The sequence below is a fragment of the Megascapheus bottae genome, chromosome 31, assembly GCF_031878675.1.
Source record: "Megascapheus bottae isolate mThoBot1 chromosome 31, mThoBot2.hap1, whole genome shotgun sequence".
Classification (NCBI taxonomy): Eukaryota; Metazoa; Chordata; class Mammalia; order Rodentia; family Geomyidae; genus Megascapheus; species Megascapheus bottae.
This window is the reverse complement of record NC_143539.1, coordinates 6378797-6397917: the sequence shown is the minus strand read 5'-3', so window position 1 is coordinate 6397917 and position 19121 is coordinate 6378797. Positions and strand designations below refer to the sequence as shown.

Genomic DNA, 19121 nt, shown 5'->3' with positions numbered 1-19121 from the left:
AGTGATCACCCTAAATTCCTGCATGACCGTCTCCCTCCTCAGTCACAGTTCTGGATCTATCTTAGCCCAGGCCCCTCCCTCCAATCCATCACCCAAGAACTCCCCAAAACTCACCTCATTGAAACACTGTAAGCCCATAAGCCCCTATATTCCACCAGTCATTGGAATAAAACCTACACCTCTCCTGAGACCCTAAAAAAATCCACCCATATTTTCAGGGTCCTTAGTCAGAGAGACCCTCTATATGAAGTTCAAAGAGAGTGACCCTTGATGTGGAAGGGAATGGGTCCACAGTCTTGGGGCACTTTCTCCTCTAGGGCCACCAGCCCAGCTCTTTCTCCTTAATTCTGAGGTCCTCCTGTCCCTGTCCCATTGGCTTCATCTCAAACTAAGGTGGGGTTCACAGGAGGGGAGAGAGGGAAAAGAAGTCACATGCAAGGAAAACAGACAGTGATGAAATCAAGGCCAAAGGCCAGGCTTCCATCCCACAGATATAAACACAGCAAGACACCAGACTCAGCCACCACCATCTGACTGGCACCCTGGCTGCCACCATGCTGGCCTCAGGCATGCTGCTGGTGGCTGTGCTCACCTGTCTGACTGTCCTGGTGGTGATGTCTGTCTGGCAGCAGAGGAAGCTCTCGGGAAAGCTGCCTCCAGGCCCCACGCCATTGCCTTTCATTGGAAACTATCTGCAACTGAACACGGAGCAGATGTACAACTCTCTCATGAAGGTGTGTGGGATGGGGGCTGGGACAGAAGAGCCCAGGGGCAGGGCACTGACCACAGATGGGGTGAGCCTCTATTTTAAATAGGGGATTTTGTTCTCAGACATGGGGGTGGGTGGGAATCTTTAGACTTCAGTTTCTATTCAGGTACTGTATTTACACCTGTCATCGGACACTGAGTATTGGGGTTCAAAACCAGTCCAGACAGGATAGTCTGTGAGACTTATCTCCTATGAACTACCAGGAAACTGACAGTGGCAGTGTGGCTCAAAGTGGTACAGTGCTAGGTTTGAGCAAAAGACCTCAGGGTCAGTGCCCAGGTCTTGAGTTCAAGCCCTCAGAAAGGCACAAAAACAAGTCTGTTTGTTTTTCTTTTTCTGAGCAGGAAAAGACCTCATGTAGGAATAGTCCATCTGTTGACTACCAGTGTTTGGGGAGAAATCAATACACACAATAACTGGAAGCTGGTTCCTCAGACTTTCCCATCCACTCTTCCCCCAGATGCGAGATCGCTATGGCCCCGTGTTCACGGTTTACCTGGGCCATCGCCGTGTCGTGGTTCTGTGTGGCCAGGATGCTGTGAAGGAGGCACTGGTGGACCAGGCCGACGAGTTCAGTGGACGAGGCGAGCTGGCCATTGTAGACTGGCTCTTCCAAGGCTATGGTGGGTAGGATGCGCATGGTGCCTCAGTTTCCCCAGCCTTTCTCTTCTGCATGTTTCAAGCTTCTGGCTCTCCTCAGATCGTCCCAATGTCTTCCCACTCTGCCTCTTGGGTCTCTGTGGACAGAAACCCTTCATTCTTTTGCTTTTGAAAATCCACTTCAAAGTCAGCTCCCCTCTTTATGGCTCCTACCTCTCCCCTTCTCCTCCTTTCCCCCTTAACTCCATAGGCCCGCTGCCTCTGTTCCTGGAAGGATGGGGCTTTGCTGTGTCCCCTTCTCTGTGCCCAGGGACCCTGTCTCCCTTGTCTGTCTCCTTCCCCATGATCTGCACACCTTTGGCTCTGAGTCTGAGCTTTTCCCTCCCAGCTCAGCAGCCCTCCCCCCTCTCCTGCCCCTAGGGCTTTCCTGCTGTCTCCTCTGGCTCTCTGCACAATGTGGCCTCTGGGCCTCTCCTGGCTCCCCCAGTGGCCCCAGGGGTGCTCTCTGCAGGTGGAGGGTCCCTGTCCCCTGTACCCCCTATACTCTGCTGGTCACCTGGTTTGATCCTCCCTGCTCCCCAGGCGTGATCTTCAGCAATGGCGAGCGAGCCAAGCAGCTGAGGCGCTTCTCCATCACCACGCTGCGTGACTTCGGAGTGGGCAAGCGTGGCATTGAGGAGCGCATCCAGGAGGAGGCAGGCTTCCTCATCCAGGCCCTGAGGGACACGAGAGGTGAGGAGGGAGAGCAGGGGGAGGGAATGGGACGGGGAGGAAGGAGGTCCTAGGGCCCAGGCAACCTCTCCCCAAAATCTTTCCTATCACACTGGCATCTGGTCACTTGGTTTGGTCCTTTTGCTCCAAGAAAGTTCTTTCTGGATCCCCCACTGTCTCCTGCTCTCCACCATGCAGACTCAAGGCTTCACCCCTGTACACCCTCACCCTCCATTTCTGCAAACCTCCTCTCAACCCCCCTGCAGACTTCCTCCCTCCACACTTGCAGACCCCCCCACCATGAACCCCTATATTACCCTCACTCTCCATCCCTGCAGACCCCCATTCTCCACTCCTGCAGACTCCTCATTGTCCACCTCTCCAGTCTCCATCCTTCACCCCTGCAGGCACTTTTATAAACCCCTCACCCTCCACCCTGCAGGCTCCTTCATAGATCCCACCTTCTACCTGAGCAGAACCGTCTGCAATGTGATCAGCTCCATTGTGTTCGGGGACCGCTTCGACTATGAGGACCAGGAGCTCCTGTCTCTCCTGAGAATGATGACAGGCAGCTTCCAGTTCACATCCACCTCCACCGGGCAGGTAACCTCCCCACACCCCTGCTCCAAGTCTCAGCAAAATCCAGGTCATGGACCTTACTTGAAAATAGCTGGCACTGGTGGCTCACACCTGCCTTCCTAGCTGCTCAGAAGGCTGAGATCTGAGATGTGTGGTTCAAAGACAGACTAGGACAAGAAAGGCTGTGAGACTTTTTTTGCCAGTCCTGGGCTTAAGATCAGGGCCTGAGCACTGTCCTTGGATTTTTCCCAAGGCTAGAGCTGTACCACTTGAGCCTCAGCACCACTTCCGGCTTTTTCTAAGCATGTGGTAGCAAGGAATCGAACCCGGTAGACTGCTAGGCAAGCACTCTACCACTAGGCCAAACTCCCGGCCCAAGGCTGTGAGACTTTTATCTCTGGTAAACCACCAGGATATCAGAAGTGGAATTGTGGCTCAATTGGTAGAGTGCAAGCCATGAGTAAAGAAGTTTAGGGACAGTGCCAAGGCCGTGAGTTCAAGCCTCACAACTCAGAAAACTAACCTAGCATGAAGGCCAGTGACTCAATTCTGTAATCCAGCTACTCAGGAGGCTGAGATCTGAGGATGGAGGTTTGAAGCCATCCTGAGTAGGAAAGTCTGTGAGATTCTTACCTTCAATTAAGTGGAGGCCTGGATCAAGTGGTAGAGCACCTGGGAGACGCAGCACAGTCCTCACCAGGACTGGCAGGGCGCATCTGTCAGAGGTTGTAAAGTTGCTTTGCTGCCACCTCGCAGCCCAGGAGCTGAGCAGGTGGTGTTGTTGGCACTCTTCCAGCAGCTCTGTTTTCAGCCCATGGTGGAAACGCCAGGGTGACCAGGAGAACTAGGCATTGCTCACTTGCTCTAGGTGCTGGTGTAAATTTCCAAGTGTACAACATGTCGAGGCTGGTTTTGAGGGAGCCTTGGAGGCAGGAGGATGTCAGATGGCCCCGTGGCCTGTGGGAGTGCACTGACAATTGGGGCAGGGGTGTGATTTTGCTTGCTGTTCTTCTGGAGATTGAGCCCAAGGCCTTGTGCATATGAGGCAATCACCCTGTCATGTGAACCACGTCGCCATTCCTTATTGTATTGTATTTATTCATTCATTTACGTCTGTGAGGCATGATTGCCTCAACCCTGAGGCTTTTCCTGACTCCATCTGCAGAGTAGCTGGGATTCCAGGTGTGTGTTATGCCACTTGTGAATGGAGGTCTTTGCTTTCTCCCCATGACCACCCTGTCCTCAGCTCTTTGAGATGTTCTATTCCATCATGAAGCACCTGCCAGGCCCACAGCAGCAGGCTCTTAAGGAGGTGCAGGGGCTGGAGGAGTTTGTGAGAAAGAAGGTGGAGCAGAACCAGCGCACCCTGGATCCCAACTCCCCACGGGACTTCATCGACTCGTTTCTCATCCGCATGCAGCAGGTAGGTCCAGCGCCTGGCGGTGGGCGGAGATCCCCTGCCAGGCAAAGGGACCTCAGATGGGGCTGGGGGGAGAACAAGGCACTCAGAGATTTATACACTTCATCCTCAGTAATCTACAGAGGGGGTCCTACTGAGCATGGGTGTTCCTCTACACAACCTCATCCGTGGAGACCATGCTGCAGCCAACTGCACTGCATTGCCTGTGCTACCCCTGCTTTTTCCTGTTGGTTGTGGGGCTTGAACTCAGGCCCTGGGCGCTGACCCCAAGCTCTCTCTCTCAAGGCTAGTGATCTACCACGTGAGCCACAGTGCCACGTCCAGCTTTTGAGTGATCAACTGGAGAGAAGAATCTCACAGGCCCTTGTCTGCACCAGCTAGCTGAGAACCCTGAGCCTCAGATCTCAGGCATCAGAGTAGCTGGGATGACAGGTGTGAGCCCCTGGCACCTGGCTATGCTACACAGTATTTAGTGCCCATCAGTGCCTTTTGTGTTCTTGGGTGTCCTGGAGGTTGAACTTAGTACCTGTCCTTGAACTTCTTTTGTTCAAGGCTAGCACTCTACCACTGGAACTGCAGCACTACTGTTGGTCTTTGTATGTGGTATCAAGGAATCAAACCCAGGACTTTGTGCATGGTAGGCAAGCAGTCTATCATTAGGTCACACTCCCACCCCAGGTTTTTTTTGGGGGGGCGGGGAGTTGCTTGTTACCTGGAGATAAGAGACTCACAGACATTTCTCCCAAGCTAGCTTCAAGCAACCAATCCTCTGGCTCGGATTACATACATTAGCCATAGGTACCTGGCCCATCTTAGCTGTTGAATGAAGTTATTTTATATTCACCACAAGGAATCAGAGGCCAGAGAGCGTCGGTGATCTGCCTGAGCTCACACAGCATGGAAAGCTGTGCCATCTAGCTTACTCCCGTCCTGTCTTGGATGCTCATTCCTTAAGTTATCATATCAAATGAAAGTGAGTGGTCTGGAGGTCCAGTCCTAGTACTGGCACACACACACACACACACACACACACACACACACACACCCTCAGATAATCAGCAGGGGCATGGAGGCCTGGTTCATTTGGTAGAGTGCCAGCCAGTGAGTGAAAGCATCAGGTACCAGATTGAATCCCAGTCTCCAATCATATATGGAAAAAAAAACAAGCTGGGTGATGCTATGCACATGGTATTGGAAATATAAACACAACTATATAGACATAATAATTTATGACTCTATAGACATCATGTTTTATTCCATAGATTAATATGTATCTATGCCATACAAACCCACAGCCTAATTTTAATTATGTTCTAAAATCTAAGTACCAGTGATTGTATATAGAGATTCCCTTCTTGAATACTTGTTTGTTAAACCCGTCATTTAAAATATGTTATACAAATCAATGTTAATAAATTCTTTAATAAGAAAAACAGTTGGGTGCAGGAGATTCACACCTGTAATCCAAGCTACTCAGGAGGTTGAGATCTGAGGATCAAAATTCAAAGCCAGGCTGGGCAGGAAACTCCGTAAAACTTTTATCTCCAATGAATCACCACAAAACTGGTAGTAGTGCAGTGGCTCAAAGTCATAGGGTGCTAGTGTTGTGCCTAGAGGAGGTGTCACTTCAAAGAAGACCATCGAGATAGAGGCGTCTGAAATGCAAAAGCAAGGTTTATTGGGGGATACAAGCCAGGCAGGGAATTCGTCCAAAGGTACTTGGAAGCGACACTGGGAGGAGTGGTTAATCAGGGTTTACACAGTCTTTTTAAAGGGAAAAATCACAGGATTACACCCATCAGGTGGTCGTGTGAGATAAGACAGGAATTAGGGAGCTTCCCAGGCTCTTGGAAAGTGATGGAAAATTCTCACGCCAGCTGGGTCCCATTCAACTGTGGGAAACAAATGCTAGTTCCTGGAGCTTGTGGAAGGGCTGAGTAGGGTTCAGAAGTTCCTGTTTGTGCAGCCTCTGGGTTTACTGAAGGAGTTGGGTCTGGGGGTCTCTACACTAGCCTTCAGAGAAAGAGCTCAGGGAAAGTTGCCAGGCCTTGAGTTCTTGCCCGATGACTCACGAAATCAATCAATCAATCAATCAATCACCCAGACAAAGGTGAGAAGTATATTTTCACCACAGTCAGAATCATGGGCATAATTCTGAAAAGTGGACAGAGTGGTGGCAGATTGATTTTCCACCTGGACCTCACAGAAGTACATCCCCAAGAGAATGTTCCAGAAGATGCTTCAACGGCATGAGAAGTGGGGTGGACTTGAACTCACCTCTTTCCCTGCAGGAGAAGAAGAACCCCAACACAGAATTCCACACGAAGAACCTGGTGTTCACCACACTGAACCTCTTCTTTGCGGGCACGGAGACTGTCAGTACCACCTTGCGCTATGGCTTCCTGCTGCTCATGAAGCACCCGGATGTGGAGGGTAAGGCCAGGAGGGGCGGGGACAGAGACTGGCGGGGTGGGAATGGGGGCGGCAGGTCATGAGAGCTCTGCTAAGTCAGCTTCAATGTCCTCATTTGTCCCAAGAACCTGGACACTTACACAGGCTTTGCCTTAATCAACAGAGCGGGGAGAGTAGCCTGTGGACTTGGCTATTCAAGTCGTAGCTATAAAATCACTGGAATCCAGGTGCTGTGGCTCAGGCTTGTTCCCCTAGTTACTCAGGGGGCTGAGATCTGAAGATCATGGTTCAAAGCCAGCATAGGCTGCTAAGCACAGGAGACTCTCATTTCTAATAAACCACCGGAAACCTAGAAGTGGATCTGTGACTCAAAGTGGTGGAGCACTAGCCTTGAGGGAAAAGGCTCAGGGACAGAACCTAGGAGCTGAGTTCAAGCCTCATGACTGCCAATATGTACATATATTATATATATACATCTATAATATTTCTATATACATGCTCCCTGAAAGGATTGGTAAATCACTGATCTAAACCATGAAAGACCTCACTGCCTGTTTTTCACAGCAGCGCCCCTAAGACTCTTTCTCCCCTCTTTTTTTTCATCAGTCTGGGCCAGGGCGCTGTTCCTGAGCTCTTCAATTACCTACCATGTTGAGCCATAGCTCCACTCTCCATTTTCTGGTGGATAATTGGAGCTAAGAATCTCATGGACTTTCGGGCCTGGACTAGGTTTGAACTGGGAACCTCAGATCTCAGCCTCCTGAGTAGCTAGGATGATAGGCTTGAGCCACTGTTGCCTCCCTTAATACCACCAAGAGAGTGAGCCAATGGACAACAGCTGTTGTGAATGAATAATGAGTTGTACGCCTGTCGTTCATTGTGTAAGGCCTGCCCCCAGTTTTGTCTTCCTTCCTCCCTCCCTTCCTTCCTTCCTTTATGTTGTGGGGCTTGAATGCAGGGCTTCGACGCTGTCCATGAGTTCTTTTGCTCAAGGTTATTTTGAACACAGCAGCACTTCTGATTTTCTAATGGTTCACTGGAGTTAAGAGTCTCAGGGTCTTTCCAGACTGGACTGGCTTTGAACTGGGATCCCCAGTCTTGGCCTCCTGAGTAGCTAAGATGACATGGCTGAGCTACCAGTGCTCTTTTTTATTTTTTTAAATTCTCATCCCCGCTTCACAGATTTCACATACCTAAACACATTTTCGGAGTTTTGGGAGGTTTTTTTTTTGGCCAGTCCTGGGGTTTGAACTTAAGGTCTGGGCACTGTCCTTGGACAGTTTTGCTCAAGGCTAGCACTCTGTCACTTGAGCCACAGTGCCACATCTGTGTATGTGGTACTGAGGACTTCCTGCATGCTAAGTGAGCACTCTACCACTAGGCCACGCTCCCAGCCCACATTTTCTCTTCTCTCCTCATCCCCAGCCAAAGTCCAGGAAGAGATCGATCGAGTCATTGGCAGAAACCGCCAGCCCAAGTTTGAGGACCGAATGAAGATGCCCTACACAGAGGCCGTGATCCACGAGATCCAGAGATTTGGAGACATGATTCCCATGGGGCTGACCCACAGAGTCACCAAGGACACCAAGTTCCGGGAGTTCTTTCTGCCCAAGGTGCCACTAGCCAGACCCTGGGACCCCAACTGTGTTACAGTCTCTCCACTCCCTGTCTTCCTTCTTAATCAAAGACTTCCTCCCCTGCCATGCCCTTTCTTTCCTACTCAGGGACTTTTCCCTCCTGACTCCCCTACCCCAGCTCCCCGCAGAAGTCCCTGGCTCAGGAGATCCAAGCCTTCACTTGAGTCTTCTTAAACCAAGAGATGCAAATCCAGCAGTGGTGACTCAGGCCTGTCATCACAGCTACTCAGGAGACTGAGGTCTGAGGGTTGAGGTTCAAAGCCAGCACCTGCAGGAAAGTTCGTGAGACTCTGTTTATTAACTTATTTATTTTTAAAGTTCCAGGCCTGAACTCATCATTGTCTTGGAGTTTCTTTTGTTTAAGCCTAGCACTCTACCCTTGGCACCACAGCAGCACTCCCTTGAGAATTTTATCTGCAGTTAACCACACACAAAAAGGCTGGAAGCAGAGCTGTGGGCTCAAAAGAGTAGGACAGCAGCCTGGAGCAAAACAAAGCTCAGAGACAATACCTTTGCCCTAAGTACAAGCCCCAGGTCTGGGACACATACAGACACTCAGATACCACACAGAGACACACATAGACACAGACCCACAGACACACATGCACACACGTGAGACAGACAGAGAGAGAGAGAGAGAGAGAGAGAGAGAGAGAGAGAGAGAGAGAGAGGAACCCCTTATTTACCCAGACCTGCTGTTTAACAACAAAAATCTCCAGACTGCAATAGATCCTTCTAGAGGCTCCTGAACTCACAGTTGTGCATATCTTCCTTCCACGTCTCTCCTCCTGCCCCCACCCCGCATCCCCATCCACTGCCTAGGGAGCCAGAGCTATAGATCTTCAACCTCCAGCCTCTGGAAGCCTCTACCCTGTTAACATCAACCATGTGGTGTCAGAGAACACAAACTTCTACTCACCCCCAGGGACCTGAACCTCATGGTCCTGAAGCCCCTTCCTCCACCCTCACCCCACCATTCCACATCCTTCCCCCTCCCACCCCTTCCTTGGAGTTTCAACCCCTTCATCTTTCCCTCTGCTTTCTCATGATCCCATTTTTTGTCTTCTTTTAAGGGTACTGAAGTGATCCCCATGCTGGGTTCTGTGCTGAGAGACCCCAAGTTCTTCTCCAACCCCCAAGCTTTCAACCCTCACCACTTCCTGGATGACAAGGGACAGTTTAAGAAAAGTGATGCTTTTGTCCCCTTTTCCATTGGTAAGTGACCTGTGTAGGCCACCAGGCCAAAGCTCATAGCAAAGGGCACAGCTGTGGGTGCCAGCCCCCTCTGGGCCACAGCCTCATTAATACCTTTCTCCAGGTTGGTGGTTCCCCTCAGATCTACTCTGTGATCAACCACATGTACCTGCCCCTCCCCCCACAATTCCCAAGCATCCTGTATGGGAGTCTAGGAAAGACAAAAAGGATAATCAGATGTCATTCAGAGATGAGGAAAATCAAGAACAGACTGCATTAGTCAGGTTGTTTGTGGCTCACATCTGTCTATCCTAACAGCTCAGTAGTTGAGATCTGAGGTTCATGGTTCAAATCCAGCTCAGGAAGGAAAGTCTGTTAGACTCTTATCTCCAATAAACCACTAGAAAACTAGAAGTGGCCCTGTGGCTCAAAGTGGTAGAGCACTTGCCTGAAGTGAAGAAGCTCAGGACAGCACCCAGGCCCTGAGTTCATGCTCCATGACTGACCACAAAAGATAATGTAAGTGTGGTGTGGCTCAAGTGCTAGAGCTCCAGCCTTGAGGGAAAAAGCTTAAGGACAATGCCTAGACCACTCACAGACTCAGTAAAGTGAGGCTTATGGGGGATGAGAGCCTTTATGAAAAGTCTCTCAGGAAAGAATTTTACAGCCCATACCCTCCCCACCCTCCTACCCCTGTCCTTTAGAGCACTCAACTCTGGACTTGGGGTTTGTGAGTGACATGTCAGGGAGAGCAGTTTCATCCCTACCCTCCCTCCTCTCCTCTCCTCTCCTCTCCTCTCCTCTCCTCTCCTCTGCAGGCAAGCGGTTCTGTTTGGGGGAAGGCCTGGCTAGAATGGAGCTCTTTCTCTTCCTCACCACCATCATGCAGAACTTCCGTTTCAAGTCCACGCAGGCGCCTGAAGACATCGACGTGACCCCTAAACACGTGGGCTTTGCCACAATCCCACCAACCTATACTATGAGCTTCCAGCCTCACTGAGCCTGGGGGCTGTGCTGGGGAGAGGGGGAGAGGAGGCTTGGGAGGGGTGAGGGGTGGAGACACTGGGAGGGGTGAGGAGCAGGGCAAAAAATGAGGGGGACGTGTGAGGATGGATAGATCAGATGGGAAAAAGAAACAATCCAGATGGCTACCCTTGCTGAAGAAAATGGGTGTTTCCACATTGGGATTTTTTTTCTGAAAGGGTATTTTAATACTGCAAAGAGTAATAAAAACGAAGCTATTGAAGGAAGCTTGCTGGTCAAGTTCATGTCATGTGCCTGCCTGCACAGCTGGTGCAAGGAGAGCTGGGCTCAGGTGACTTTTGCAGATGACCGTCAGACTAAGGCTTAGGCAGCTGAAGTTGTTGCTGTGTGCTGCCACGCTTGCCTGTCCTCCTAGCTTCTTAGGAGGCTGAGATCTGAGGATCTCAGTTTGAAGCCAGCCCAGGCAGGAAAAGTCCATCTCCAGTGAATCAGCAAAAAGATGGTAAAAGTGTGGCTCAAGTGGTAGAGTGTGAGCCTTGAGCAAGAGAGCTGAGGGACAGTCCATACACAGGCTTTGAGTTCAAGGTCCTTGACTGGTCTAAAAAGGAGTGGGGTCGGGGGAAGAATACCAGGAAAAAGTCTGAAAGCTTAGAGAAAACGAATTAAATCACCAGAAACTGTAATACTGGAGCAGATGTTTGATGTGAGTGAGTTACCATCTCCGATATCCCACAACCTCACTTTCAGTGGCTAATAGTGCAATCAACTCACTGCCACTCTCTCCACCTGGCAGGCAAGGCACGAGGGGAAATGTCTTGTCATTTGTAAAACCTATTAGGAGGTGTAGCTCAGGTAGCAAAGCATCAGCTACTGGGTTTGAGTCTGGGTATTATTGTGTTTGTGTATGTATGCATGTGTATGCCTGCATGTGATAGTCTTTGTTTTTTTGTTTTTGTTTTTGTTTTTTGAAGTTGTATAATGATGTTTATTTGTGAGTAAATCATGTTAGGGAGGGTGGAGAGCAGGGCTGCGATCCAGGTCTGTGTGCACGGATGCAAATATATTCCATGTTGTGATACCCAGAATTAAACTCCAAAAGTGAAAACCAAGTCATTGCATATGTGGGTTGAGGAGGGCTGGGCGAGGGGGGGGGGTCCTTGGTGAGGGAGAACTCCATTCTGCCCTGGCGGCAAAGTGATGTGGCCAGCCCGGGCCTTCCTGCTGCAGGCCAGTTGGGATTCCAGTGCCCAAACTCAGCTCTACAGCCCTATCAGTTCCCCCACGTCTGAACAGGTCACCCAGCCAACAGCTTTAAACCCCAATGTGGCGTCAGAGTCACGTGGGCCCTTCGAGGAGAGTCAGACCCTGCCAATGAGCACAGCGTCTCCAGGGCTGACTCTGACCTTGAGTTACCCTTGAAAGACCAGGGTGCCTCTCAGCTGAGTTAATCAAGATCCCAGCAAGCTTCCCCTAATGGGTTGGCCCTGCTAGCTGAGCCTGTCTGCCTGCTGTGTCTGTGACCTGTTCAGGCACAGGGAAAATGTCGGCCGACCCGCTAATCGCTGCGGTCACATAAGGGTATCAGGAGTCCCGTCGGGAATCAGGCATCCATCTGCACACTTCTGGGTCTGGCTTGAGTCTTGGGGTCACCAGTGGGACCATGCATAGCACTGTGTGGGTCACGCCAGCCCACATGGCACGGGTCTACCTGGCCTAAACCCACCTCTTCACGACAGCTGGAATGCCCTGTGCCACGGGTGGGCAAGAGTGATCTCAGGATCAGGGCTTGGTCTAGGGGCCCAGGAGACCATGGAGCAGATACCATGGCTGGTTCTGCTCTCAAAGACACCCTGGGGTGAGGGCAGCCAAGTAGGCAGATGAGGAGGGGGTCACAGCGAGGGCGAGGCTGTAACCACAGCCTGCCCAAGACCAGGCGTCAGTGTGGCTGGTACAGGGGGAGCAGGCTGCAGGTGGGGAGGTCACACAGGGGTGCATTCCATGAGGAACTCAGAAGACAGGGCAGGAGAAGAGCAACAGAGACCCGCGGAGCAGGGGCGGGCTTGATGCAGGCCGGATTCAGCAGTCAGTCTTCTTCTTGCTCTTCTTCAGGAAGGAGGGCATGCGGAACTTCTTTTTTTGGATGGAGACTTGCCTGGAGACCCATCACTGCCCAGGTCCCCCCTGGCCCCTCCTCTGTGGCAGGGGTGGCTGGGGCAGCTGCCTCCTCTGCCTCCAGGGCTGTGGTGTGCTCCGCACTGGCCTGGGCAGGGGCTGGCAGGGGCACTGGTCTGGGGGGGGGCCTCCTCCTCCACTGCAGGGAAGTTGAGTGCTCCTGTCCACTGATACACCACCTGGGACTGGGGGCCTGCCCTCTTTATGTCCTGCAAGTTCTTGAATCTTGTTCCTCATCTCCTGGACCTCTTTAGGGTTAGTGTTCAATGGAAGAAACAGGTTAGGGACAGCAGAGGTGGAAGTTCTATGTCCATCCTCTTTAGTCCAATGCAACAGTCCATGCAGAGGGCAGCAGGCCCGAGCATTCGGAAGCTTTGGGACAAAGCCAGGAACAATGCGGAGAGAGGAAGAGGGTTAGCAGAGAACAGGCCAGAGCCAGGAGGGAAAACTGCTTAAGAAAACACTAGACACAAAGAGGCTTTGGAGTTTGTGGCACCCAAGTATCAGGTTTACGACTGAACTGCTTTTCCCTGCACAAAGAGTTGTCAGACACAAGCTGACTCCAAGAGCTTGCCTGGGTTTAGGTCAGTACGAGTGGGTTCTTTAGTATCTTTGCTGTGCGTGCATTCAGGTCATGCTGAAATTATGGAAGCAGCAGAGTATCTTAAGCAGTTTCAGACACAGTAGTACTGGACTTTAGCTATGCAGTGACAAGGTCTTGGCTTGGAGGGGAAGCAAGACAGTGGGGGCTCATTAGGCACGGGGGTCCCAAAGCCTCCAAAGCTGCAGCTGCCACCTTGCTCTACGAAATCTAACTATGAACAGTAAGAAGGCACAGACCAAGCAGCTGGAAATACAGCTTGGCATGCAGACACCAGACGAGAGAGACTGCAGCAAGGGTTTCACATGACTGTGTGTAATATTCGTCCACAGTGCTACCACTCTGCCCTCCCTCAGATGCTTCATCACCCTGGCCAGAGCTCAGCCACCGTGTCTTCTCTCGCTGCTGCTTCTGAAAACTGAGAGGAGAGCAAGTGCCCAAGTCGCCATCACTAGTGAAGGAGCCACCCGTGACACCAGCAGGGTTCTTGGCGTCACTGTGCTTTTTAGACTTCTCTCTCAGAGCAGGATAGCCTAGATTGTCAAGCATCCGCATGAGGGCTTCAAATTCCTGCTCCCCAGTCAGCCACCTGGGCGATGACCCAGCGTCATCCCCTTCTGGAGAGCTCAGGGGACGGGACTTGGCCCTGTACTTCTCAGGATCCAACAGGACTAAGTTTTCTGGTCCTCCGGCACTGGCCAGAGTTTGAACCTGGATGTCACAGGCGACCACAAGGTTACGGATGTAATAGAAGGCCTCCTCAGCGCTCTCCCCCACCGACACGAGCCCATGATTCCAGAGAATGAGAACCTTGCTGTTAGGCCCAAGATTTTTCTGAACCAAAACTTTTTCCTCCTCATCAAGCAGGATGCCATGATAGTCATGATAAGCCACTTCCCCAAGGGAAAATGTCTCCGGGGAGATGGGCAAAAGTCCACATTTCAGTGCAGAGACCACCCCGCCTGCCGGCGTATGAATGTGCACGATACACTTCACCTCGGGGAATGGCTGCTTAGATGGGCAGAGTGCAGAGGGAAGCCCGCCTCGTTGACGCCCAGGTTAGTACTTCCACGATCCACGATATCACCCTGAAGGTTGATCTTAATCAAGCTCCATGGGGTCACTTCACTGTAGAGAAGCCCAAAAGGCCCAATGAGGATGTGTTCCTGCTCCAAGTTCACTTTGGTTGTGATATGATTATAGATAAGCTGAGACCACCCAAAGAGATCTGCCAGCCTATAAAATGCCACCCGCTTGCACCGCAGTGTTTTCTCCCCTTTGTCACAGGCGATAGAATCAGACCCCCTGATATCATTCACCGGCATTACCAATACCAAGACAGGACTCTGCAGAATCACGGACACCCTCTTGTGCTCCATCATATTGAGGTCCTGGCGAAGGTCTGGGGTCATATTCCTCTCCCGCAAATACTCTGGATTGTTCTCATCCCCTCTGTTGAAGTACCTCTCCTTGTGAGAGGCTGTGGTTGGAGGTGGTGAGGTCACCACTGAGGCCTGAGTGTCACCATTCATTGCACAAACTTTCTAGGCAACTCCACTCTGAATCCAGGGCAGCTCTCGACTCCCTGATCCGGTCCCAGTGATGTCGCCACCTCCCGGCTCACTCCCTCACGGTTGGGCTCAGGCCCTGGCCCCAGTCTTTGGTTTTGAACTCAGAACCTGGGCACTGTTTCTGATCTTTTGTGCTCAAGGCTACTGTTCTACCACTTGACTCACAGCTTTACTTCTGGCTTTAAAAAAAAAAGCCATTTAGGGGCCGGGAGTTTGGCCTAGTGGTTAAGGTGCTTGCCTAGCATGCATGGAGACCCGGGTTCGATTCCTCGGAACCACATACATAGAAAAAAGCCGGAAGTGGTGCTGAGGCTCAAGTGGTAGAGTGCTAGCCTTGAGAAAGTCCAAGGACAGTGCTCAGGCCCTGAGCTCAAGCCCAGGACTGGCAAAAAAAAAAAAGCCATTTAATTGGTAGTTAATCCTGCTTGGTCTGGATTTAAACCTCAGTCCTTAGGGCTCAGCCTCCTAAGTAGCTAGAAATCATAGGTCTGAGCCATTAGCACCCAGCTTCTATGGTAATTTTAACTTCCATCTAATTTATTCACTAAGTTAACAAGATTTAGTAAAAGAGTGAGAGAGACAAAGACAGGCACAGAGGCAGAGTATTGTTCTTAAATAGTTCATGATCTAAAAATCACTGAGAGATGATGTCTTCAATCTTATATTTCTATGCAAGTCAAAGATAAGCAAAGCAAGGGCCCAGGCCCAGGGCAGCCAAAGGTGGACAAGCTGCTGTCCACACCACAAAGCCTCTCCCTCTCTCCCTTTCCAAAACCAACAAGTAATTTGACTATTTTGTTGTCTGTTTTGTTCTCTGAACTTTGGCTGTCCATACTGAACCCAGAAAGTTAGCAGATGCTCCTTCCCCTCCTCCTCCTCCTTCTCCTCCTCCTCCTCCTTCTCCTTCTCCTCCTCCTCCTCCTCCTCCTCCTCCTCCTCCTCCTCCTCCTCCTCCTCCTCCTCCTCCTCCTTCTTCTTCTTCTTCTTCTTCTTCTTCTTCTTCTTCGGATGATTATAACCACAGCTAGCTATAATCTTAGCATACCCGACTCTGGGTCGGTGTACAGTCTAAGCCTTTTATTTTTTCCCTGCCAGTCCTGGGACCTGAACTCAGGGGTTGAGCACTACTCTTGGACTTTCTCAAAGCTAGAGCTCTACCACTTGAGCCACAGAATCACTTCCAGCTATGTATGTGGTACTGTGGAATTAAACCCAGGTCTTCGTGCATGCTAGGCAAGCACTCCAACACTACACCAAAGTCCTAGTCCCTGCCAAAGCTTTTTTTGCTCTAGGTTAGAACTCTAGCACTTCATATAATCCTGCACTCCCAATTTTCTTGTGGTTCTTTAGAGATCAGTGTCTCCTGCCTAGAATGTCTTTGAACCACAGCTTTCAGATTTCAGACTCCTAAATTGCTTGGATTACAGGTGTGTCACTGGTTCCTTATTTTTCCTGACTTTTTTTCTTTCTCTTTTCTTTTCGTTTTTTTTCTTTTTGAGTCCTGGGCTTGAGCTTAGGGGCTGAGCTCTGTCCTTGGTCTTTCTCAAGGCTAGAGCTTTACCACTTGAGCCATCGTGCCATTTGCAGGTTTTTCTATGTATGTGGTACCAAGGAATTGAACCAGGCTCTTCATGCATCCTAGGCAAGCACTCTACCACTAGGCCAAACCCCCAGCCCACTTTTCCTTCCTGACTTTGTTTTTGCGGTGGGGGGGGGTGACGGTTCATAGGACTTGAACTTGGCCTGGGCGCTGTCCCTGAGCTCTTCAGCTCAAGGCTATCATCTCCCTACCATTCAGCCAGGGCCACTTCCCGTCTTCTAGAGGTGAATTGGAGAGAAGAGTCTCAGGTCCTTTTGTGCCCAGGCTGGCTTTGAACCTTGGTCCTCAGTAGCTAGGATGACAGGCGAGAGCCACCGTGCCCAGCTCTGCTTTCTTAATCTCGGCTTTCTCAGGGAGAGATTCCCAACCTACACATCCTGAGGACAGGATGTAAATCTAAGAATTTCACTTCTACTGTGGAGCTCCTAAATCCATCTCTGTGAGGCTCAGCTTCAGCAACGCTGCTTTGAAAATGTCCTCCCCACCAGGTCTGGATTCAGCCTGTATTCGGGAGCCTGAGAGTATGGCAGTCCATGTGTCTTCTCATTCCTGGCTGTAGGTGTCATGGTCTATGGGAGAGGGGGATGAGATTGTGCAATGAAGTGACATGATTAAATAAACAGGAACAAAGGGCTCTCCTGCTATCCCCACGAAACAGTGAACATGCACTGTCCCACCCATCGCCACCTGTCCCCTCCCTGACTGCCATGCTGGCCTCAGGCGTGCATCTGATCCTGGCATGCCTGAGCACCATAGCTTGAAGCAGTAGTTCTAGAGGAAGCTGCCTCCTGGCCCCAGCCCTGTGCCCCTCCCCCCCAGCTTGGGAGTCACTCTTCAGATGTTCAATGTCTTGATTTCAAAATCAGACTGAGTGGTGGCACTGCTCAGTTGAGCTCATGCCTGTCATCCTAGCAGCTCAAGAGACTGAGAGCTGAGGAGTTCAAAGCCACATTGATCAGAAAAGTCCAAAAAACTCTGGAAGTGGAGCTGTGGCTCAAGTGGTAGAGCATCAGCCTGCAGCAGAAAAGCTCAGAGACAGTGCCCAGTCTGCAAGTTCAAGGCCTAGGGCCTCTGGAAAGTGTGCAAGACCCAAGTTCAAGCCCCACGTCTGACTCACAACAAGAAAATGACACTACCCATATCAAGCTTGCTCCTTCCCTGAGTAATACTTAAAGATATATCCTTTATTTTGACCTTTCTCTCTCTGTGTGTGTGTGTGTGTGTGTGTGTGTGTGTGTGTGTGTGTGTGTGTGTGTGTGTGATAAATCTGGACTTGAATCCGGGTCTGGGCACCATCTCTGCGCTTTTATTTTATGTTGAAGGCTGTTGTTCTACCACTTGAGCCACAGCTCTACTTCTGGCTGGATGGAGATAAGAGTCTTTACGAATTTGCATGTGTGGGCTGGCTCTGATCAGATCTCAGTCTTCTGAGAAGCTTGGATTACAGGCTGGAGCCTCTGATGCCCAGGGTAAAGAGACTTTTATAAATCTTTCTTTTACTAACTCAGGAGGCTGAGATCTGAGAATTAAGGTTCAAAGCCAGCCTGGGCACAAAAGGACCTGAGACTTTCATCTCCAATTAACCTCTATAAATCGGGAAGTGCGGCTTAGCTCAAAGGTAGATTGGTAGCCTTGAGCTGAAGAGCTCAGGGACAGCGCCCAGGCCAAGTTCAAGCCCTTTGACCACAAATAAAAATCTTTTTCCTTCCTTGCTTCCTGGGATTTTTCTTCCTTTCTTTTGTTCTTTCTTTCTTTCTTTCTTTCTTTCTTTCTTTCGTTTTTTCTCTTCTTCTCTTTCTTTTTTGCAGCACTAATAACAGAACTCGGGGCCTTGCACTTGCCAGGCATGTGCTCTTCCACTGAGCTAAAACCCTAACCCATAAGATCTTAATTAACATTCTGGAATCTTCACTTTCAGATTTACAAGGAATCCACCAGCCCATCCCTCCATCCCCCACCCCTCCACTAACAAGGACCACAGCAAATAAAGTAACAAATAAAAATAAAGCCTGTCATTGGTTTCATTTTATGCAGCAATCACTATGTGGAAAATGAATAATTCAAGTTGTGGACAGCGACAGGAGGGAGGACCAGGGAAAGCAAAGAAGGGTGACATTGTCCAGAATGACAAATAGGCTCATTATCTTACTTAGGAAAAGGAACCCCCAGCACAATACCTTAATAATATTGACAAAATTATATTGAAATAGAAGTTCTCTTCACCCAGTCCTTCCAGTATCTACCTGCTTTTTATTCGCTACTCTCACGGGCATTTAGGAAAGTAATGGGGGTGTTTTTCTGTAGGTCATGTTGCTTGAACTCAGCCTGGGCGCTGTCCCTGAGCTCTTCACCTCAAGGATATCACCCTACCCTTGAGCCACAGCCCCACTTCCCGTCTTCTGGAAGTTAATTAGAGATAAAATTATCAGGTCCTATTGTGCCTGCACTGGCTTTGAACCTTGATCCTCAAATCTCAGCCCCCCTGAGTAGCTTGGATATTAGGCATTGAGCCACCATACCCATCTGTGGTTATTCTTTTTTAATTACCTTTTTAAGATTTCTACTCAGAGATTATTCAGGGCCATTTTCTGGTATTTCACAAAGGAAGACAAGTGAGGCTGGATGATCAGGAGTGGTCGCTAAGAACATGGAATGTAGCAGGCTACCAGTCTTATGCCTGCATCCTCTCCTCAGGAGGGTGAGATCTGAGGATCCCACTTGAAAGACAAGCTGGGAAGAAACTTCAAGATACCGAATGTGGTGTCTGACCACCACAACACTGGAAGTGGAGTTGAAGCTCATTTGGCTGGGGGTTGGGGAGGCAGCTCAGGGTAAGCACCCAGGCTCTGAGTTCAAGCTTATACACTCAAA

The 19121-nt window shown here is 50.3% G+C and overlaps 1 protein-coding gene and 1 pseudogene across 1 annotated transcript; one reads left to right on the top strand and one right to left on the bottom strand.

Moving 5' to 3' along the window:
- Positions 1-506: 506 nt before the first annotated feature.
- Positions 507-10563, top strand: LOC150043820 (cytochrome P450 2A5-like). The gene is made up of 9 exons (XM_090322917.1): positions 507-734; positions 1230-1392; positions 1952-2101; positions 2523-2683; positions 3906-4082; positions 6371-6512; positions 7917-8104; positions 9202-9343; positions 10141-10563. Exons 1-9 carry the CDS (start codon positions 555-557, stop codon positions 10320-10322), a joined length of 1485 nt encoding a protein of 494 aa, XP_090179043.1. The 5' UTR covers positions 507-554; the 3' UTR covers positions 10323-10563.
- Positions 10564-12195: 1632 nt separating this feature from the next.
- On the bottom strand, positions 12196-14611 carry LOC150043819 (alpha-adducin-like; annotated as a pseudogene).
- Positions 14612-19121: the final 4510 nt, after the last annotated feature.